Source organism: Phyllostomus discolor, chromosome 6 (assembly GCF_004126475.2).
Source record: "Phyllostomus discolor isolate MPI-MPIP mPhyDis1 chromosome 6, mPhyDis1.pri.v3, whole genome shotgun sequence".
NCBI lineage: Eukaryota > Metazoa > Chordata > Mammalia > Chiroptera > Phyllostomidae > Phyllostomus > Phyllostomus discolor.
This window is the reverse complement of record NC_040908.2, coordinates 132,371,904-132,394,688: the sequence shown is the minus strand read 5'-3', so window position 1 is coordinate 132,394,688 and position 22,785 is coordinate 132,371,904. Positions and strand designations below refer to the sequence as shown.

General features: G+C 42.4%; 1 protein-coding gene across 1 annotated transcript in view; it reads right to left on the bottom strand.

Annotated features, from left to right (window-relative positions):
- Positions 1 to 22,785, bottom strand: part of SPON1 (spondin 1) — a 268,644-nt gene that overhangs the window by 92,195 nt on the left and 153,664 nt on the right. Inside the window, exon 6 of the mRNA XM_028517009.2 lies at positions 15,914 to 16,062. Coding sequence (XP_028372810.1) covers positions 15,914 to 16,062 — 149 coding nt within the window. The remainder of the gene's footprint in view (positions 1 to 15,913; positions 16,063 to 22,785) is intronic.

Sequence of the window (22,785 nt, the reverse complement as noted above, 5' to 3'; positions counted from 1 at the left end):
GAAACGATGAAAGCCAAAGACAGAGATGGGGTGATGTCTTTAAAATACTAGAAGACAAATCACTGCCAGCTTATTTTAAAAAATCCTTTAGACAGAAGGCAAACATAAAGACATTTTCAGAAAACCACTGTGAGAATTATTGCCTGCAAATTCTCACTAGGAGCAATGCTAAAGGAATCCTTCAGGTAGAAGGAAAGGACCCCTGACGGGAAATGGAAATTTGGGAAGGAAGAGTGACAGAAAGGGTAAGTATATGGGTGACGCTAAAGGGATAGTGACTGTACGAAACAATACTAATAATGCCTTGTAGGCTAAGTGTTTGTAAAAGTTAATTATTTAGTAACAGCAATACTTAAAGTGTTAGTGGCATGAGGAAAATTAGTGTTCTAAGGTCCCTGCATCATCCTGGACGTAGTAAAATCATCTTAGATGTTAGTATATTGGACTCAGGTAAGTTAGGGTGCATGTTGTAAAAGAATGCATGTAGTAGGAGAATGGGAACTTAATAAGCAAATGGAGGTTGGAATAATAAAATAAAGCCCTAACTCAGGCCAGACACCTCCCCTGCAACAAGAACTGCTGTTGTCTGAGGCCCTAATTTGGAGGGCTTTGGAGTTAACCTCTGACCCACTTCTTTGTGGTAGGTTTGGATATTCCATGTTCTTCGGATATGTATCTGCTCAAGATTGGGGTCACTAACCTTAATGTAGGGGTGAGTTTTAAATGATCAGCAAATCCATTCCAGAAAGAAAGCCCTTTGGATGTTGTTATAGAGAAAAACCTCGCTTTGAGAGCCCCAACCATGTTCACAGCCTTGATCCCAGACCATCAACTAGATGAGCACACCTTCTGTATTTGCACCGATTCTTGACTACATTCCACCGGGAGTTCATTAAATTTTAAAGAATAAATTAATTTGGCTCCAGATAACATATAAATATCTGTCAGTGTTTATTGGTTAAATGCATGCATCTATAAACCCTATGGCATACTTATTACTGACAAGCAAATAGTCTCCCCCTTCTTATTCCCTACCCCCTTCCACAAAAATCTAAATAAGAATCTGGTGTGTTTCTATCCACTTGAAGGCTATTTTGAAAAGGATTCCAGTTCCCCCACTGCTACCCTAGAGAGCTGATCTCAGGAACTGTAGCCACCAATGAGCAAGCTGCTCATAACGTAGATGGATCAATGCCTCTTGGAACAGCATTGGCTTGCCAGTTAATAGACTTTTGATTTTCTTTACCCATTGATTAATGAAGCGGTCATTTTGCCTATAAATGGCAAGATAAATTAAGGAGTACTATAACTGGAGCCCACTGGGAAATAGATTATTGTTTGGAGAACTGGTGGTGGGTATGGACACAAAGGAGGTGGAATGGCTGACTTTGCTAAAGCAGTCCTTCTGTCATGGAACTGAGGGCTAATGTGTTCCACTTAATTCAACAGACACTTACCAAGGTATGGTTAAGTCGTATGCAAAGCCCCACCAGGGAGCAGGGGTGGGGGGTAGGTCCAGGGCACAGCCCAGCTTAGACTGACTCCTATGTTGTATTCTTTCTTCCTGGACAGATGCAGACATCCATAACACAACACAGGAAATGAGCCAAACTGGGATACAAGATACTCTGGAAGACCCAAGAAGACAGAAACAGCATGTGTTTGGAAGGACCAGGAAAGTCCCCATGACAGGGTGGGATATGGGAGTCTGGGAGGAATTCTGATACAGATGGGGAAGGAAAGCTCTTTCAGGGATGGAGAGGCAACACGAGAAAGAGCAAAGGGCCAGTGAAAAGGTCAGAACTCAAATTCCAGTGCTACCGAAATTATTAGCTGTGTGACCGTGGGCTAGTTACCCAAGCTTCCTGGACTTTGGTTTTCTCATCGGGTAAATGAAATCAATAATAACCACCTTTACAGTGTTGTTGTTAAGATTCATTGAAATCTGTAAGTCTGTAAGAAATCTATCATAGTGCCTGGTACAGGGCAGACAATAGTGGAAGCTATGGAAATGATAGCAAGACTTTGAGAGAATCATTTGATTTCTTTTGCCTGCCTTTTCTGAAGCAAAGGCAATGTACTGCTTTTTTAGGGGGGTTTCTGCTTTTACAAATTCTGAGTACTTGAGCTCCTTCAAGGTAAGATTTGTGTCTTATGCACATTTCTATGCCTTCTGGCTTACCTCAGGGCATGGCCCATAATAGGTACACAGGAAACGTTCACAGAAAGAATGAGTGAATGAGTAAATCCCACCCGACTCCATATCTTAATGCTCTCCCATCCCTTACTGTTTCATGAAGGTATTTCTCACCTCCATGCTGTCTGGTGAGCCCTTCCCTTTTGTCTACTTACAAATTCTTTTCATTCTTTAAAAAATTCAGCTCATGACTTTGTGGGCTCCTTCATTCAAGACAGAATTAGATGGATCTGATACTTTCTCCTTAGTACTCCCATGTAACCTTATACAAAACTCTAGCAACACACAGCTCATCAGCTTCAAATTACTTGCTTTTCCATCTCCCTTAGTCCTCAAAGCCAGGCTTCATAAGCTTTATTGGCTACATGGTGTCAAGAGGACATGCTGTAATGTGGGGACAGACCTTGAGAAAGGAGCAGAATCTCTCTCCATGAGGCAGGGCTCCTGCTTCTCCTGTTGGTTCACATATTTCTATCCTAAAGAAAAATTGCTATGTTTACAGAATTACAGAACAATTGCAAGTGTGACTTATGGCTTTATAATTTCTGTAGCTAATTTCATATACTCTGAAGCTTCAAAGACAATTTAATTTCTTTCCTTCTCTGAGACAAGAACTTCAAGTTGTTGCACGGGAGTAAAGAGTGCATTATAACCCAGGGGATGGCATCATGCGTCTCCCACACTGGGTCTTATTCGATACAAGTCAATAATTATTAGCTGACTGAACAAATGCCCTGGTCTCTCGTCACTTCCCTGCTCAGTAATCCTCAGGGGTTGCCCTATTCCTACTGGTCTATTGGAATCTCCACAGCCTGATGCTCAAGTTCATTCATGAGATGACCCCAACCTCCTTGTACAGGCCTGTCCCTTCTTCCTTTATGCCCCACCTCTCTCACTGATGGCAAGCTGGACTACTGGGGGGATGGTTCTTGGCTCCTTGGAGCGTGTCTTCTATGGCCTGGAAGAACTTCTTTGTCTGGGGAATGCCAGGCTTACCTCTAGGAGAATTTCAGGGTGAGATAGCTAAAGAACTGCATGCATAGAAGGGACATTCCGCAGATGCTCTGACAAGAGGTGGGAAATGAACGACCCATTCTCAAAACCGACCTGAAGCCCCAGATGTAGTGGTGGCGAAGTATACAGCTGTTGGGACAGCCAAAGGGCATGTACTGGCTGCAGCCCTAACATGCTCAGTTCAGGAGTCTGTCCTCACATAAGGAAAATGACAACAGAAACTGCTATCCTGGTCCTCATGGTACAGCCAAAGCAAGACAAGAAAGAAGATATTTTTTGAGCATCAAAATATTTAGTTTAATATTCTGCTCATGAAACCTCAATTTCCTGAGGCAGGAGAAAGTTCTGTCAGTGCTCATAATCAGCCCTGTACTTGACTTTCCTAGTAGAAGTTGCACTGTGTTATCACTACCTATTTCTATGTCAGCTTTCCCCAAGAGATCAAGAGCCCCTTAAGGACAAATGGTTTCCCAAATATGGTGTTTGACACATGAATGAATGAATGAATGAATGAATAAGTGAATGAATGAATATCTATACTAGGTGCATACACTTATTTTTTTTTTTACCACTAGATGGCAAATATTCATTGGAAAGTCCAGTTCTAAACTGTCTCAGAAACAGTCCAGTGAAAACTGTGCAAGTTTTTCAGTAAACTGGCTGAGTCCAATGGGTGCAGTTTTCAGGGCTGCCTATGTCTCTTCTCTATTAGTAGAGAGAAAAGCAAGCACCAGGATGGGAATTAGGGGATCCAAGCTGCAGATCTGTGCTGCCATTAGCATTTGGGTAAGTCACATATTTTCTGAGCCTCAGCTTTCTCATCTAAAACAAAAACAAAAACAAAAGCAAACAAATAAACAGCAGACTGTGGTAACTTCAAATAAACACTTACTAACATCTGTGGTACCCCAGACCCTGACTCAGGTACTGGAGGTAAAGATATGACAGAGAAATGGTCCTTGCTTCTGAAACAATGCTTCCCAACTCTGTAGTGAGAAACTAGCTCGTTGTCATTTAAAAAATATCTAATCTGTTGCAGACTGTATTTTGGTAAAATATAATTATAATGTAATAGTAAAACAAAGTAAGTAAAAAAATGAAAGCATACAAAATTCAGGTTCTGATATTTTTATTATTAGGTTCATGGACACTGTTAAATTGCCATTTCAGAGTGCTTATTCTTAACATCTGGGCTCAGCGCATCGCGGACTGGCTGCAAATGGCCTGCCGACAGCACCGTCCAAGACTGCACTTAGTGTAACGCTGACTTAGGAGCTCACTCTCAGGAGGGCAGCTCACACGTCCTGTGAACGGGGGACAATCCACAGTCGAGGTTCTGTCTTCTGCAGTGTGTTAAACACTTAAAGCATGTACAAACACTGCCTGGTAGTTTCTAAGGTGAAGAGGGGGTGGCTGTGATCACTCCTGGAGCCTTCCTGGAGGAAGTTCTGGCCAGTCCTTTCTGATCCTTAAAGACATCAGGCCTTCCTAGGCCCAGTGGCAGCCAATATGCTGGGAGAGCCTTCGGGCACCTTCCAGCCCTTCCCATGCTGTCTGGGCTTCTGGGGTCTTCCTGTTTGTGGCCTGACCCCTCAGACCTAAGCCCAGGTACCAACATTACCTTTGCTTTCCTCCATGGCCATGATCATACTCCTTCTCTGATAGATGCTTTAGACCACATAGATTATAAATCTCTGTCTCTAAGCAGCCTAGTCCCTGGGACCAGGTCCTAACTGGGGCTTTGGGAGCATTCTGGCACCATGTTCGTTTGACTCCATGAGCAGAGTCTAGAGAAGCTCAGCTGGTCACCAGGATGACAGCGATTCCCCAAGAACATACAACGTGTTCCCTTTTATGGCATCTTTCAAAGATTCCCAAGCTTGGGTGTTTGGCTTATTTATTTTTATTTCAATTATGAAATAATCAGTTTTTTAATAGATACTGCAAAAACATGGGACAACATTCAAAAGGTACCAAAGGCAATATAATGAAAGGTCCTCCTCCGATTCCTGTTTCACAATCTCAGTCCCTGTTCTAGAGGCAACCACCGTTCCTATTGTTATAAATCCTTCAAGGGATGTACATGGACGTCTTCAAAGAGATAACACAAACAGAATGCACTATAAATACTCTGCTGCGCTTTCTGTTTTAACTAAACGATTTGTCTTGGTAATGTCTAATCTCAAATTTTCATTTTTTATTTAACTGGTTCCCCTATTGATGGATATTTAAGTTTTCCCACTCTTTCTGTTCCAAACAGCGTTCGGTAAACAGCACACACTTATGTGTATCTGCACATGTACATTCCTGGGTAGGAACTGCTGAGGCAGAGAAACGCGCCCTCCACAAAGTCGTCCCCATGTGCACTGCCGCACCTGGCTCACCAAAGCGTCTGGTTTTCTGTGTCTCTGTCAACTGCAGCTTGGTGAATGGATTTGCATTTCTGTGATTGTAAGTAAAGTTGAGCATCTTTAGGGATCTCTAAAAGCCATCTAATTTCCTCCTTTGAGAATTGTCCATGTATTTTGATCATTCTTTCTACTGGTTTATCGGTCTTTCAAAATTGACCCATAAGAGCTCCTCACATACTAAAAAATTTAGCCCTTTGCTTATTGTTTGAGTGACAAATATTTCCTCCCACTTTGTCCTTCATCTTTTTAAAGGAATCTTTTTCACCATTAAAAATGTTTGCAGTTTATCTTATCAGTATTTTATGACCTCTGGGTTTCGTAACATGCTTAGAAGGGACTTTTCCCTAGATTAGAAAAGTCATTCTCTCATGTTTTCTTCATTTTAAAATATTTACATCTTTTATATATTTGGAGTTTATTTTGGCTTAAGGATTGAGGTATGGAACAAACTGTTTTTCCCATGGTTTACAGTTGTGTCATTATCATTTATTAAATAACCCATCATCCCTCAACTGATTGAAATTATACTTTTTTCATATACTTAATTTAAAATGAATTTGGGTCTATTTCTGGACTTTCTAGTATATTCTATTAATCTGTCTATTCATGCTCTAGTTTCATACAGTTTTATTTAATGTAGTTGGATAATATAGTTTTAGTATCTGATTTAGCTAGTCTTCTCTCTTCTCCTCCCCACAAATCATTATTCTTGTTAAGGCATTTCTGACTATTCTTGACTATTTAGTTCTTTCATAGAATTAGTCTGTATGATTTAAAAAGTTATTTGATATTTTGGGGGGCAACACATTAAATTTACAGATTAAGTTTGGAGTATTGGCCTTTTTGTAATACTCAATTCCTTGCCAAAGTTTTCTTTGTTTATTTAAATAACATTCTTGTACGTGTACAAATAATACAAAAGGGAATATACTGAAATGTGAACACATCATTCATTCTCACCCCTGGTCTCCCAGTTTGCTGTAGGTCCCAGTTTGCTGTAGGGACAGTGAGTTTCTGGTGTGTGATCATGGTAATACTCTGAGCATATAAAGTTCTGTGCATGCATATGACCATTGTACTCTGGCCCACCTCTTTTTTTTCTTCCCAGATGATAGAGAGCTAGAGACACTGTTCAGCTTTTCCCACCTAACAGCACTCACGGCAGAGCATTCTGTATCAGTACATACAGATCTGCTTTCTTCCTTTTAACATTTGCATGGCAGCCAGTCCCCTATTGATAAAAACTTCTTTCATCACTTGTTTTTATAAACAATGTTGTAATGAATATTCTTCCTCATATACATTTGCATGAGAATATTTTTGAAAGACAAATTCCTAAACAGGAATTACTAGGTTGAGGTATAAATGAAATATGCAAACAGTAATGCAAATATATTCAACACCACTTGAATGTACACTTAAAAATTAAGATAACAAAAATTGTTATGTTTTGCCACAATAACAACTGCACAATTGTGATAGATATTGCCAAACTACCCTCTAAATCTTGAGGCAATTTATTAATTATTCCCCATTTACATATGCCTTTGGTTTGCAATAGTTTGGCTCAGTTGCTGTAAAAATGGATTTTTTGGTGAGTTAAATAAGCTGTAAGCATTGGATAAAATTTTCCCACATTTCTCTCACAGAGAGACTCTCAGAAAAATTTCCAGGACTTGGTGATGCTCTGGTGTGAAAGAGGGGGTGTGGTTAGAAATTGCTGTTGAGTCAAACTCTGCCTCCTTCTACCCAAGGGGGCCAGCACTGGTTTTATTAAAGAACAGGCATCACTCAGTCACTTTGGCTGCTGGTCCTACTGTGATTTTGATTTGTTTGAAGACTCAACTGAAAGCAAACAAGAGGTTTCATGTAACTCAAATCACACCTTTCAAATGATGTTCTAATTTCTGTATCAAGTGTCTGTGACTAAGAATTGTTAACTCCTTTCCTACATCACTTTATTTTAATCAAACACAAGTGCCCACTTCTATGTACTCCATGGACTTAAACCTTGAATGAGATGGAGAGGGACGAAGGAGATACAGATAATGAGGTTAACACAGATAAAACTGGGCACTCCTGGGGGCCTTGGAAAGTACTGTAGGTCTTTACTGAATGTTTCTTGAGGAGGCAGCAGAGGGCAAATTACATCACACACTGTTCTGCCAAGTATACTGCTAAAATTATCTTCCCCCCCAATTTTTATTAAATATATTGAAGTGACATTGGTTCATAGGGTCATATAGGTCATGAGTGTACATTACTGTGATATATGATCTGTATATTGCACTGTGTGCTCACCTCCAAAGTCAAACCATCTTCTATGACCATTCATTAGGCCCCTCTGTCCCTCCCCCAGCCCCACTGACCATTACCACACTGCTGTCTGTGCCTATGAGTTTCAGTTTTATGTCTCACATATGAGTGAAATCATATGGTTCTCAGCTTTTTCTGACTGACTTATTTCACTTAGCATGATATTTTCAAGGTCCATTTTGATGGCTCTTTTAGAAGTCAAACTCATTAAATCCTTCTTTGGACCTTTCCTTCTCCCCCTGATTTCCACTCCAATGGCAGCGGCTCAAATGTGTCTCTTCTCACTCCTTACAGTTCGAATACTGTCTCGGCTTCCTGGCTTTACTCCTTCCCTCACTTGTTTTGGTTATCATTCTCAAGCAGCTTTTACATAGCACAGTTTACCTCTTCTTTCAATTGCATTCCCACCCAATAAAACAAAGGCGTCTTCTTAGAAGGTAGGAGAAAAATGGGTTAATAAATACTTCAAATTTAACTTTTTGTTCACACAGTAAGACAAAAAATGAGCTCATCCTTCAAGCCAGGCACTATATGTGTATTATTTCATAACAAACATATGCTGTTCATATTCTCATTATCAGCATTTGAAAGTGAAGAATCTAGGGCTTCGGTGACCTACACAAGGTCAAAGACTTAGGAAACTGCATTAAGCTAACCTACTTGTCCTGCACTATTTTCGTGGTTCTTAAGGAACAAGACAGCAGGTGACAAAGGCAAATAAGTGGCCTTGACTGTGCTCTCAACGCTCATACCATTTCTCTGATCTCTGTCTTTCTAAATTCCTATGCTTAGGTATAGTGATGGCCTGTGGCCCCACCTAAGTTGCTGAACCAATCTCTGGACCCAGCATTTCTCACCTAATTGGCTTAGTTCTGCACGCTGGTGTTCTGCTGATGTCCCCTCTCATTTGTGCTGAGTCTGTTCTGTTCAGTGATCCTCCTGCAGGCCTGACATCCTGCCCTGAATTCTAGTCCATTGGCCATGGTTCTGTGACTCAGCCTAATTCTTGCCAATCCACGGTTGCTCTGAAATGTCAATCAACTTACCTTCTACCTTCAATTCTCTTTTTTAGCATAAACTCCTCTACCCACAGTTCCTATATGGAATAACTGGCTGGGTGGTTCCTACATCGGAGTAGCCACTGGTTGCATTAGGGGCAGATAGATATGCAGGGGGGACCAATGCACAGATTGTCCAATGATCAATCTGTCTTTCCAGTATTTCAGCTAAGAGTCACCCAGACTGCTTATTTCCTTATGGGAAGCCAAGAAAGAAAGTTGTGGAGTAACAATTTGGGTCCGTGGGCAATATAAATAAGCAGAGAGAGCAGGTCTCTTGAGAAAGATGGGGAAAGACATTCACAGAGAAGAGTCTAGAAAAAACCATGGGGCTCTGGGGATGTTGGAGGTAGGGTGGAAAGGGGAGAGTGACAATTTGTGAATGCCTTCTAGTCACAGCTGCCTTGAGGCTTTTTTGCTCACAGTATTAGCTTGTGTTTTCCTGAGTCCTACTTTCTCCCTACAATGAAGTTTTCTTTGTCCTTGAGTTAGTTTCAGTGGGTTGCTCTTACTTGCAATCAGGAGGCTACACTGGACCACCTCCTTGCTTAGGTTGGGAGGCTTGTCTGCATTTCTACCCTCTGGCTGATATTCCATGAATATGGGAACATCTCTTCTTGGCTGTCTCCAGGCCTAATTCTGGAGGTGGCACTAAACTAGCTCCTGGGGGCATCTAGGCAATGCCGCTCCAAGGAAAGGGAAGAGCCAAAGCACAGGGAGAGGGTTGGAATGGCATGGAGTTTTATTGTGGCTCCTTTTTTATTTGAGGGCATGGTTATTGTCCTCAGATTGTTTAAGGTCAACTTTAGGACACAAGGTTAGGCTGTATGGGGGATCACCTTGTTGGGCAGGGGAAGGAAGGGCAGGCAGAGGCAGAGCCTGAGGGATGGCAAAGAAATTGTGTCTTCCACCTATGGGCATCCGTTCTCAGGTTGAGGAGTCACATGATGAATTTGAACCTTTAGAAACATTAACTTTTCTAGCTCCTGTAGGGGCTCTTTAATATTAGGACAAACCCCTTATTTCATTGATGAGGAGAACCAAGAATGAAAACTGATAATTATAGGTAACATTTAGTGGGCACTTGCTATAGGGCAGGCTCTGCTCCGAGCATTTTATACATATCAGCTCACTTGGCCCTCACAGTAACTATGAAATTGGCACTATTATGATCTTCATCTCATAGGAGAGGAAATCAAGGCACAGAGGGGTTAAGTAACTTACCCAAAGTCACACAGTACATGATGAAGCCAGGATCTGAGCCCAGGAAAGCTTGATTCAGACCCAGTGCTTTTAGTTATTAGATTAGATCGGGCATGCTTGGGGTGGTATGGCCCTAGACAACTTTTAGCTATTAGACAGTATTATGTGTAACAAGCCCCGAAGATCACTGGAGCTTTATTTTTATAGTGTGTGTGTGTGTTTGTGTATATGAGTGACTTTCTCCACCAGTTGGGGGAGCATGCCATAATTCATGGAAAACGTCAGAAATAGGCAGTGGTTTTCATTAGAGGAAAGTGATAAAATTTTAGGAGACCAATCAAGAAAAATAAAAGCTTAGTTAGATGTACATCGTATCTAAAGATTTAAAGAAGATGAGAAAAAAATTCTCCCTTTCCTGCCAGTTCCCAGGGCCTTATAAACTGCTTCAATTTTAAAGGAAAAAGAACACTTGCTTATTTATCGATTCTTGTGCCATAGGTGGTATGATCATCCTACTGGCTGGCTTAGGTGATCTGCCAAAGCGAGGCCTCCTGAAGATGAAACAATCGATGTCTATATGAGGGCCTATCATTATCTGACCTCTCACCGGCAGGGAAGACTTGAGTCCAGGGAATCTCAAAGCTGGAGTGCTTTTTTCTAGTTCATTTTTTTCATGAGTGAGTGGCCATTCACAGCTTATGCTTTTATGCAAGGGACATCTGTGGCTTGCTTGTTGATTAACCAATTCAGATATTTGTTGGGCACTGACTCTGTATGAGACACTGTATTAGGTGCTGCAGATATTGAGTGGGCATCTGGAAACGTGAAAAGACTGGGCTGAGGCAGAAGGTTCTTCCTCTTGCTACAAACATAGAAATGCTAGACAAACTATAACGGCACATTTTTAATGATACCTGAGTTTAGAAAATTCCTAGATGCCTGAAATGGGAAGAGAAATCTGACCCAGGCCAATGAGCAGGAGGCAGTACATGGTGACCTGTGTGGGCTGTGGATGAGCACAGGGGCCACAGAGGCTAGAAGTAGAGGTTTGTAAGCCATGAGGGGAGAAAGGAGGAGGTCTTGAGCTGGCGGGAGGTGAGATGTCGCAAGACATCCCTGCATCAAGCTGCTCACTTGTTGGCTGCCCTGTTTATGAACAGAGCACGAGAAAACTCTCCATCCGTCACCTGGGAAGGTGGCAACAAAGTATGACCTCTGTCCAGGACTTTCAGTAAAATTCACCTTCAAGAAATGGAAACCTTAGACTCTCCCATGTATAAACAGAGTTCATGGCCATACTGGCCATGCAGTGGGGAATTCCAAACTGATAAATGACACAAAAACTCAGGTGGATAAGACGGAGATACAATGTCACCCTAAGGAGATACCACAACTTGAGCAAAGGCTCCAACTGGAAAAAAAAGAAAAAAAGAAAAATACTACTAGAGATGAGCAAACAGTCCAAAACCAGTGAGAAAACTAGTGATGGGGAGAGAGAGAAAGCAAGTTCAATTCAAAGGAACATTAATCCTTAAGACCCTGAGATAATAGAATGATCTGAAGAAAGCAATTAAACATGTTTAAAATTGAAGAGGTAAAAGTAACCATACTGAAACAGCAGAATGAGTATGAACAGAGGCAGTGAGGAAGGCCCACAGGTGTGTGCCTGCCTTCAAGGGACGCCTAGCCTGCTTGCGAGAGGGAAGGAAACAGCAGTAGAACATAGGATGATCCAGACAATGGCACGTTCACCTTCCATTGTCTGCATTTCCCCAGCTGATGCAGACATGCCCCTAAAGGAACTTTATAATTTCCAAATAGTTACCTAAGTAACTACCTGCCTCTCCACCAAATCTGTGAGTATCTGCAGCATGGCGATAAAGTAATCCTGCATTCAGTTCTCTGGTCTCATGTGCCACACTGCTCCTCACTCTCCTTTCTTGCCACACTAGTCTTCTCTTAGTTCTTCAAGCACAATGATCTTGTTTCCACTTCGGGGTCTTTGCACATGCTGATGCCACCATCTAGAATGTTTTTTTTTCCTTATGCTTTTCTTTAGGGTCTCAGCTTAATGGTCACTCCTTGGGAAGACCTTTCCTGACCACCTTATTCAAAAGGTCCCTCTCTACCACAGTTCTCTATGTCACCCCCTGTTTCTTTTCACTTATACTTTATAATTATTTAATTGTTTTCTTTGTTTCCACTGTTCAAATGTTAACTCCAGGAAGGCAGGAAATGAGCTGATCACATCATCTCTAATGACTAGCATTGAGTAGGTGTTTAATATACTTATTAAATAAGTAAATTAATACACTTAATTGGGGGTGTGGCATGACCTGATTCATGTTCACAAAGTGGCCCTGGGGCCATGTGAATGTCAGGCAGAGGATGGGGGGTGTGGTGACCAGGAGGCTAGTGCAACAATTTAGGCAAGAGATGAGGATGGCTTGGACTGGGCAGTGCTGAGGAGGGAGTTAACTGGATGAATTTGAGAGAGAAAGCAGAAGTTAGGGTAGGGGGTGGAATCAAGAACGATGCCTAGGTTTCTAGTGGGAATAAGATGGTGAATGGGGTGCCACCTCTGGGCCAGAAGATAGCAGAAAACCAGACACCCAGTACACATGCCATAAATGTGTACTCGATGAAGCAGAAATGGTCTTAGTGCAACCATTTCATAACAATGAATGCACAAGAGTTCTCTTTCTGTTCCTTGGTGTACCTCCAAGTGTCATCTACCATTTCCTACTGTCTCCACCTGCCTCGAGTTACCCCTTTGTGACCTGCCAGGCTAATCCACAGTCCCCACCAGAGCACATGTGCCTCTGTCTCCCTGCTAAGAAGTGCTCAGTGTACTCTTCCCCTACTCTCTCCAGCCACCAGTGTCATTATTGCCTATAATGCTACTGTAATTTTTCATTAATTTTCTGGTTGTTTTGTAATTATATTAACATTAAAATTTATACCCAAGGATATTATTACAATTTTCCACTACTAATGGGATTATTAGTTTGTTTATTTGTTTGAAAGCCATCAGCATAAGATTTACCTCCAACAGTATCTACTGTGATTTTTAATGCCCTTGAAACTTGCAGTGAGTGATAAGTCTGTAATAAGAAAATGCTGGTGAGCATATAAATGTCTTCCTTGGGAATAGAGGGCTTTTTATTTTCATCCTGGTTAGACTCAGGTTCTTTGATAGAGTGATTGGTAGGATATAAAGTATTAAAGGCTGAGAACACTGTGTTAGTTTGTAGATGTGTTCAAACAAGCTCCCATTTATTCAGAGGACACTTTAATATTCTAGGAGGATTCACATTCCTGATCCTTTTTATGTTGTTTCTTACCTGACTTACATAAAAATATAATAAATTGGGTGTTATAACCATGAATTGTTTGGAAGTGAAGGGGCCCCAACATCACTCTACCCAACCGATTTTCCAAGGAGCTGGGGAGTTCATTGTGTTGTTTGTGGAGCTCTGGAAACAGGGCTTATTTCCAAGCCTAATGAGAGGAGTTTGTCTGTTGGGCAGTTTTGGGGGGGGCAGGGAAAGTGGGAGGGTAGGGCCTGCTTCACGAGTATGCGACCTGCAGACTCCCAGGGCTCCATGCTGTGGAATTCACAGCATCACCACCTTGAAATTCTTAACAAGTTTTGAACAAGGCAACTGACATTTACATAAGACCTTGCAAATTTCCTATCTGGTACTATATACAGGGTTCAGAGCCACATAGACTTGGGTTCAAGTTCTGTTATTCTCTAGCTATTGACTGCCTCAGTTTCCTTATCTGTAAAACTGATAATATATTGTCTTCTCAAACTAGATGGGAGAGCTAAAAGTACATGTCCAGTACCCAGGGGGCTGAAAGGCAGTGACAGACCCTGAGACATGCTCAGAGGGATTTTTAACTCCGTTGGCAGTATCCATAATTAAACTATCATTATAACTTAATGTTAGGAACTCTAGCCACTTGGGACAAGCAGACATTGCCTGTGTGGTACAAAAGCTAATCCCAGGTGGGCTGGTTAAGAACATACCAAACAAAGAACATTTTCCTAAGGAGGACATTCTAAGGCTGAGGGTCCCATACATCAGGTATCAACCTTTTACTGTTATGACACATGGCAGACAATGTTCACCAGCACAACAGGGTCTCAGTTTCTCACAATTCATACACACTTCCTTCTTTTCCAGAAACCTCTCAATATAGCCAACAAGTGAGACTGGAATGATTATGAAGATGTCCTTGCTCTTGATCTAAATTATTTGCAAACTTTAGCATTTCAATCATTATTTGTAATAAAAAGGTTTTCACCATTTCACACAACAGAACTAGACAAGGCAGTATATCACAATTCCATGCTCGAGAACTGGAAATAGGGACCACCAGGAACCCAAACAAGGGATTTCCCCACACCCCCCATGACAAGTCAGAGACCAGGACCAACATGGACCCTCCATGACTTTGCAGGTGTACGTGGCTGTGCTGTAGCCTGCATGAGTGATGCCAGTTCTGAGTGAGGCATGACAGCCAGAATCACAGAAACACTAAGTAACTGGTCAGATAGCCTTGTGATGAACAACATGCAGTCTTAAACATCTGGTTAAACATGTTTTCTTCCAAGAATGGAGAAAAGACTTTAAATCAAATTAATAAGAAACATGAGCTAATTCCTGGGCATTTTTGGACTTTAGTACAAAAGGATTCCTCAGGGGATTATAGTAGGAGTCAGGGTGACCTTTGTTGCATTCAATTTAGGTTTTGTGGGGGCTGGGAGGCCAGATGTTTAACTTCAGGGGAAGCACCTCTGTTACCTGTGCTTACCCTCCTGTGCAGCTCAGGTCTCCGGGCATATGCTCCTCATGTGACATGAGCCCAGTGTCTCAGGAGACATGGGGCAGCCTCATAGTGACCTGTGTTGTGAAATGACCATGTTCCAAGAACAGTTTGCTCTTTCTTTATTTTATCTTGAGTGCTTGTGGTCAGTGAGACGTGGCTGCCCACTGAGTTCTCTCTGGCCCAAAGGGTTTTTGTGGGTAGTGATGACCAAAGCTGGACCATCTCCTCTTCATGGGCAGCCTGTGGATGGCCATAGAAACACTGCAGTTCTTCTCCCCAAATCCCCCATCAGAGCAACAGGCTATTTCTCCTCTGTCTTTCAGTGGTATGAGTGGGTACCCAGGTAATGGTATGGCTCATGGGCCCACATAATATAGCACACGGTTACTAAAATATGCTTTAGTCTCTAATGATTATAACTAATGACTAACTAATTTGTCAGACACCTCAAGATATAGTTGCAAGAGCATGTGTTGATATACAAATGTTTATTTCTGGAAATGGCAATTTTGGCTTAGACAACTTGGCTGTCACTCATCTACCCTCTTAAAAATCATAGTAAGCAAACCACAATCTATCAAATTCACTCTCAGAAAACCAGAGATGTGGAGTCCCAACAATGTGGCCACAGCATCAGCTTTTAGCACAGACTGAAGAAAACACAAATGCAATCAAGGAACGACAACAAGATGGACATTGGTGCCTCTGTCCTCAACCTAATTTAAACCTTCTAGACTCAGCAAATAGATTTTGCTTCCTATGGTACCAATTTTCCAGTGTATTGTACTATAAATTTCAAGCTCCTGGGAGTGAAATCTAAAGAACACTCTGATTGCATTTCTGGTTTGGGATTATTCTGTGATTGTTTTTCTTACCTGTTGTCGAATTTCTTCCTCCATTTTTACTGGTGAGCCCAATTCTGCAACTTGTTTGACACCTTCACTTGCATATCCTCCATACTCCCACAGCACATAATTCTTGGAGTGGGATCCACCAATGATTGCAGACCAGTGATTGGCCCGACCTAGAAAAGCCAATGAGGGTACAGGTATCAGTGTGGCTGTGGCTAAAACTCAAATCCTTTAAATTATGGGGAGGAGGTGTAATTGGACAACGATTCAACCAGATCTGGCTATGCACCTGCTCAGTGTTAGGTCCTGGGCTATGCAGTAATGAACAAAACAGCCCCTATAAACAAGTAAGTCTTGAGAATATGCAGACACAGCAACAGTAAAGGCCTGAACAAGACACAGAGGCAGCCCAGAATGATGGCTTCCGCTTGGGAGGGTTTCCCAAGAAGGGGATAGCTGAGAGGATTTTAAAGACTGATCAGATTTGTTAAGACAGAATAGAGAGAACAGGTTATTTCTGGCAGATGAAGAAACATAAAATAAGATTGTGTGTTTGGGGAACCATAAGTAATTTGGCATTACTGTGTCACAGACTGTCAAGGGAAGAGACAGAAAATGATGCCGAGGAGGTAGGAAGAAGCCTGCTCATGGATGGCCTTGCTCTCAATACTTCAGGAGTTTGCATGTCATTTGAAAGGGTCTGACACCACTAAAGCATCCTGAGTGGGGGACTGATATGATCACATTTGAATTGCAGATAAATCATCCAGGCAGCAGTGTAAAGAATGCATTAGAGGGAGCAAAATTGGAGCACAGAGCTGGGGAGTCAGCAAGGAGCAAAAGGTCAAGGAATTGAGTGTGATATAGGCTTAGCAATTCTAGAGAATAAGAATTGTTGTCTTTAGCTGGCTTTTAAGTACCTTCCAGGATGGGGTGGGGGGGCAGGCAAGCTAACCATGTTAGAGGATGGGAAGGCACCTGGGATATGAGGAAGTGGCCTGTCCACTGTGGTTTGGTGAGGACCATGCAGGCTGATGACTGCTGTGGGATACAGGTGGGCACTAATGGTTGACATGAAAAGAGAATGGAATAAGGTCTGAGTGGGACCAAGATAAATCTTAACCTGAAGATTTTTTAAAGTCCTAGGGGGAGGAAGGAGAGGAACAGAATCAACACCAGTGTGACACTGAGTTTGTTTTGTGTCTTTAAGGTTGTTCACACATTTCTTACTAAGTGACATACAATTCATCATAAGGTTGGCTCAGTTCTCTGACTGAGGTTAGGTTTATAATGTCTCAACTTAAAGAACATTTTCAAGCATAGCAAAGAGGAAAACTTGAACTGGGTGGACTCAACTGACATCTGCAGTTCACCACCCTGTGGCCCAGAGTGGGCAGAACTCTCCACTCCACCCCACCACTTAAGAAAATAATACTCAACAGGGCCTGATCCTGTTTACATCTGCCACCTGCCACCCCATGGCCCCTGCTCCCAGGGGCACATTAAGAGCATGGGCACCAAGCCAGCCTCCTGGCCTGCTGAGGGCAGCCTTTCCCACCCCAGGCAGATGATATCACCATGTAGGTCTGCCCAACTGCTTGTTCATTATTTCCCACACATCTGGGAAATGCAAACTTGTGTTTATCTATCATGTCCCTAGAGAAGACCAATGGAGATTCTGCCAACTACTTCTCTAACTCACTTCCTAGCTGTCATCTCAGCCAAAAGCACCGCTTGTATAAGCAAGAGCTAGGAACTAAATGCTGACCTTAGGTTCATGATGTGAACTCAGGGAGACAAGTTTCAGCATCTCTTGGTCCACTGACTGTGTTCAACCAGAATTCCCAGATCCCATCCTACCTGCAATTTCGTATCTGAGTGGCTTAGCACATGCTGTTTCCTCTGTGCTTCCTTACTCTTGGCTTGGCCAACTCATTCCTCTTTCATGATTTACCCAGAAGCCTCCTAAGGCCTCCCTAGACTGACTTAAACCCTTGTGTGTGGTCTTCTCACAGCACAGATCACATTTATAAGCACTGCTACATGTCTGTTTTCTCACTAGACTGTAAGCTCCCTGATGGAGCCTGTATGCAGCACCGTATTCCCAGCACCTAGCACTGTACCTGATGCATCGTGAGTGCTTAGTACGTTTCCTAAAGCATGTCATCTAAACAATCCAATAGAAAGGTAGTAGTATATGTGCTCGGAGCATTTGGGAGCAGGCTTGTACAGATTGGATTCAACATGATTAAACTCAAGTCTCAGTTCAGCAGAATTCCTGACACCTACTGAGCTAACACTAACACACTCAGCTATCTGGCATGTTGTTAAGAACAAACACCAACCAACAATAAAAAAGAAAGGCATTGGTCTTAGAGCCAGTGACAGGCATTCAAATCCTGCCATCGTTTTTTCCTAGCTTTGTAAACTTGGTTAAATTCCAATTACTTTATCTCCCCAAGTCTGAGCTCCCTCCTTTGTAATTCAAAAATGATAATGCCTACCTTATCAGCCTATTATAAGAATTAAATTTAATTGAAAAAAATGAGATAATATGTGTGCAATCACTACTGGCAACACAATTGACACTCAATAATTATAGTTTCCTCCTTTCCTAGTTGTTAGGGAGACTATAAAAAGGAGTAAAATATGAAACCTGCCTTTAATTCAGTACAGGAGATAAGAAATAGACAATGTGGAACAGGACAACAGAATAAGAACAAGCACAATCATAGGGGGATTAGGAGATGGGCCCAGATGGGCCTTTTTGGTTTATTCATTCAACATCCATTAAGTATGTGCCAAGTGCAGTGGCTGGCCCTGGACACTGACAGGAATTAGTATGGTGCTTGCTCTGGAGGGACTCATAGTCTAGGGGTGGGGAAACAGATGCATAAGCAGATTACTTACAATTAAGCATGGTCAGGGTTATTACAGAATAAAGAACACAGAGCACAGGGGATGGAGCAGCTAACTCCAAATTCCCCTAACATCCAAGCATCCAGTCTAAAGGCACAACTGCAGAGAAGCCAGTGCCTCACGAGTGGAATGCCTTTGTGGTTTCTTACCCTTGAATAAATGTCATTGTACCAGTTCAATCCTCCAGTCAATACAGTTGTAAGTTTTCTACAGTGGTCTTGCAACATGCCACATTAATTCACATATCAACATATTGAATACCATGAACCACATAACAGATATCTTCAGGGCACTAAGCTAGTGTGAGGGACCAGACTATACTCTCCCTGGTGGGACAAGACAGGTACCGCGGAAAAACAATTTGCAGCATTAGACAGGGCGATGATTTCAGGTGAGGAGCAGTCATTCAAGTGCAAAATGATACAGGGGAGAAAAGCATGACGACTGAGAGCCAGAAGATCTGAGCTCCAGGCCTCTACTTGTGACTATGAAACAGTCATTCAATCTCTCAGAGCCTCCACTTACCTTTTTTTAAAAAAAATATTTTCAACCAGTTTATATTCAACCATTCCACACCAGTTTCAGATACAATAGCAAAGTGGCCAGAAAACCATGCACTCTCTAGAGTGGCCTCCCACATTGCCCCAAGCACCCACCTGCCCCCATACCCAGTTATCTTGACATTATTGACTATATGCTTTATTCTGCAATCGGCATCTCTGTGGTCATTCTGCAACCACCATCGTGTACTGGAAAAAAGGTGAATAATTACTGGGCTTGACTGTCTCTCAGAGCGGTATAAAATAATTGGACTGGTTTTGGAAATAGCTATAAAAACTTTAAAGAACTGTACAAAACAGAAGTCTCTGAATGATTACAGACAGAAAACCCTATGGGAATCCACAAGAGGAATCTGGAAGGAGGTGGTGGAGCTGGGAAAATTTCCCATGGGAAGATCCTGCAGTAGGAAAAGGATTCTATTGAAAAATAGACAAGAGGATTAAATACTTATTAAGTGTTAGGTAAAACGCTTTCCTAGGTCTAAGCCTCACTACAACCTCACTCTCATCTTCTAGATAAGAACACTGAGGCCCAGAGATATTAAGGAACCTACTTAAGCTCACAGAACTAGTGATGGGAAAAGCCTGGGTTCAAATCGAGATCTGCCTCATCCCAGAAGACACTCTCTTTTCCCTATATCCTACTGAGAGGTCCAGAACCAGAGAAGATCAGTGGGTGAGTGGAGAGTTAGAAGGCAAATAAATAAGATAAAAAAAGAGTGTCAGGGACAGGTTGTGGAGGGTGCTGAGTGTCCGTTGTGGTAAATGGCATTGGCAAATGGGGGAAACATCCTGGGAGTTTCCTCCTGAGAAGAACGACAAGACAGCAGCTACATACTGACTTGATACTATGTGCCAGACACTGTGTCAGGGACTTGACCAACATTATCGCATTAAACACCAAACCGCTCCCCACAAAACCCCATTTTGATACAGATGCTATCATAACTTTCATTTTTCAAATGAGGAAACTTAGACTCATAGACATTGAGTTAATCCATGATCACAGAAGCAGAGGGGTGAAGGCAATGGCATTGAGTTGGGCCTGTCTGGTGCCAGAGCCCAGCTCTTCTCTACCAGCCTGCGCCACGTCTCTGACAGGACCCGCTCCTGAGGGCCCCGGGGAGAAGACCAAATAGAGAACCCACCAACATTTCTGCATGAGTTGTACAAGGTCTGACTTAGGGCAGGGGAGAGGAAATGGGGACATGGCAGCAGAGGTATGAGTCAGTAAGGGGAAGATGGGACAGTGTTTGGGGGCAGTTTGGTGAAATAGTTAAAACTCTGATTGTGGGGTCAGACGAACATGTATTCTAATTTCAGTTCTCAAACTTTCTAGATTGAGTAAGTCAATTAGTCACTCTCGACCTCAGTTTCTTTTGTTACATAGAAATGTTGACATGACCACCCTCCTATTGTTCTGAGGCTGATGTAATGACTAGTGGCTGGCACACAAAACAGGCTTGATGCTAATAAATGTTAGTCCATCAAATTAAATTGGAACAAGGCAGGGCAAACCCAGACAAGTCTCTGGATGGCATGGGAACCAAGAGGAATCTGGTTGGGTGATTGGGTGGCTGTTTGACTTATAACTGGTAGATAGAGATGAAATGTCAGATGCAAGCACCTGAATATGGAAAAATGGTAGAGAGTTGTCTAAATGTGACTCAGTAATCTGTGGCCTACAGAATGAGGTGGTTAAACAGAATCCAGTAAACTTAGACAAAGAGAAATTTAGACCTGGTTCTACCATCCTCTAGGAAATAAGGGAGAGAGAGAGAAGCTTCAGGTATTAGAAGGCCTGAGGATGAGGAACCAACAAAATGCTTGTGACCTTCTTAAAGGAATACTCATGGAGGCTAGTGCTGTGGGTTTTGGTGAAACACTGGGGCTTCAGTCTTGGGGGCAGGGGCTGAGGCACTAAGACTATCACCAGCTCCTTCTGCTCTCAGGTATGGCCACAGCTATTGGGTTTTGCATTCCTCTCTCTGGTTCTGGCAGTGTTCAGTTGGCCTACACTTATCTGGGTCCAGACATTTATCCCCAGTAGCTTGGATGAGGCACAGATGGGACAGAGGCAGGTGGAAAGCTGGGAGGAAGAAACGATTAAACATGTGAGTTTGAGATACTGACAGCCAACCAGGTGCATTGTCTAAAAGCCACTCCAGGGACATATATCCTGAATATATGTGTAGTAACCTTATTTCTGACACATTTTCTGTTGTCATGGTTGGTGTTAAATTACCAGCATTCACAATGATGCCTACAAACCCATAACTGATAAAAGAAGAACCATGTCTGGCTTTTGGCTGGTGTGGGAGGAGGCATGGTGCATGGTAGATAGATTCTCTAAAGTGTTCCACATATGGCAGGTGTTCAGTGACAGCCCAGATTTCCTGCTTTGACAGTGGCTGTATTCCCCTGCCAATCCCAGTCCTGAAGAGAGCCACTCATTCATTTCTTTCACATCCATTTATAGCACTTGACTGAAGAATATTCTAGAACTAGGTGGCTGGTTTGCTACAGCCTCCTGCTGTCTAAACTCAGCCTCAACAAATCTTTTTTGGGGGTAGGAGAGGGCTGGAATTTGCTATACTAGCAACACCAGAACTCCTCTAATCTCTAAGTCTTATCCCCTTCTCCCTCTTTTATCTCCTAGTAGATGACCTTGTCACTAACTCTTCTGAAGGCCAAGGTCGACCCATCCACAGACTCATTCATGCACAGACGAACAGAAAAATGCTGTGGACCTGCCAGCTCTATCACAAAAGTCATCTTGGATCTCACTTCCCTCTTGCCCTTGTTGTTCTCATCCTAGGCTTAGTTCCAGAATCTGCATGGTTTCTGACACTTTGGATTTGGCTACAGGACTTGGCTCCTCTGGGTTTGCCCCTGGGTGCTGCCAGGACACAGATTGTACTTGCTCTGTGGCTCTTCCTACTCTTGGCTGCTTCAGAAAGTCACTCTAACCAAGGCATTCTGGTTTTCAGGATCTCATTCCTGTGTGGCCTCCTGGAAAAAGTCCTGTGTGGGGAAATATGTCAATTAGGCTAGAAATTCCTCAACCTAGCACTCAACTAAACTTTTTTCCTTCCTTCAGGTCTCGAAAGAAGTGTCGCTTTTCCATTCCAGGACAAACCCTTGCACTTATACAATTGGTTTTATTCTTTTGTTATTTCCTCTGAGGTCTCCAATAATAATATTCTATTCTATTAATTAGTTCATTGAATGAATGTTTGCTAGCCATATACTGTGTGCTAACTCAGGGGTCAGCAAGCTATAGCTCCCTGCCTGTTCTTCTTCCAGTAAAGGTTTTTATTTTACATATTATTTATTACTGTTTATGGCTGCTTTCATCCTGCAATGGCAGAGTTGAGTAGTAATGACAGAGAGACTGTCTGGTTGCAAACTCTAAAA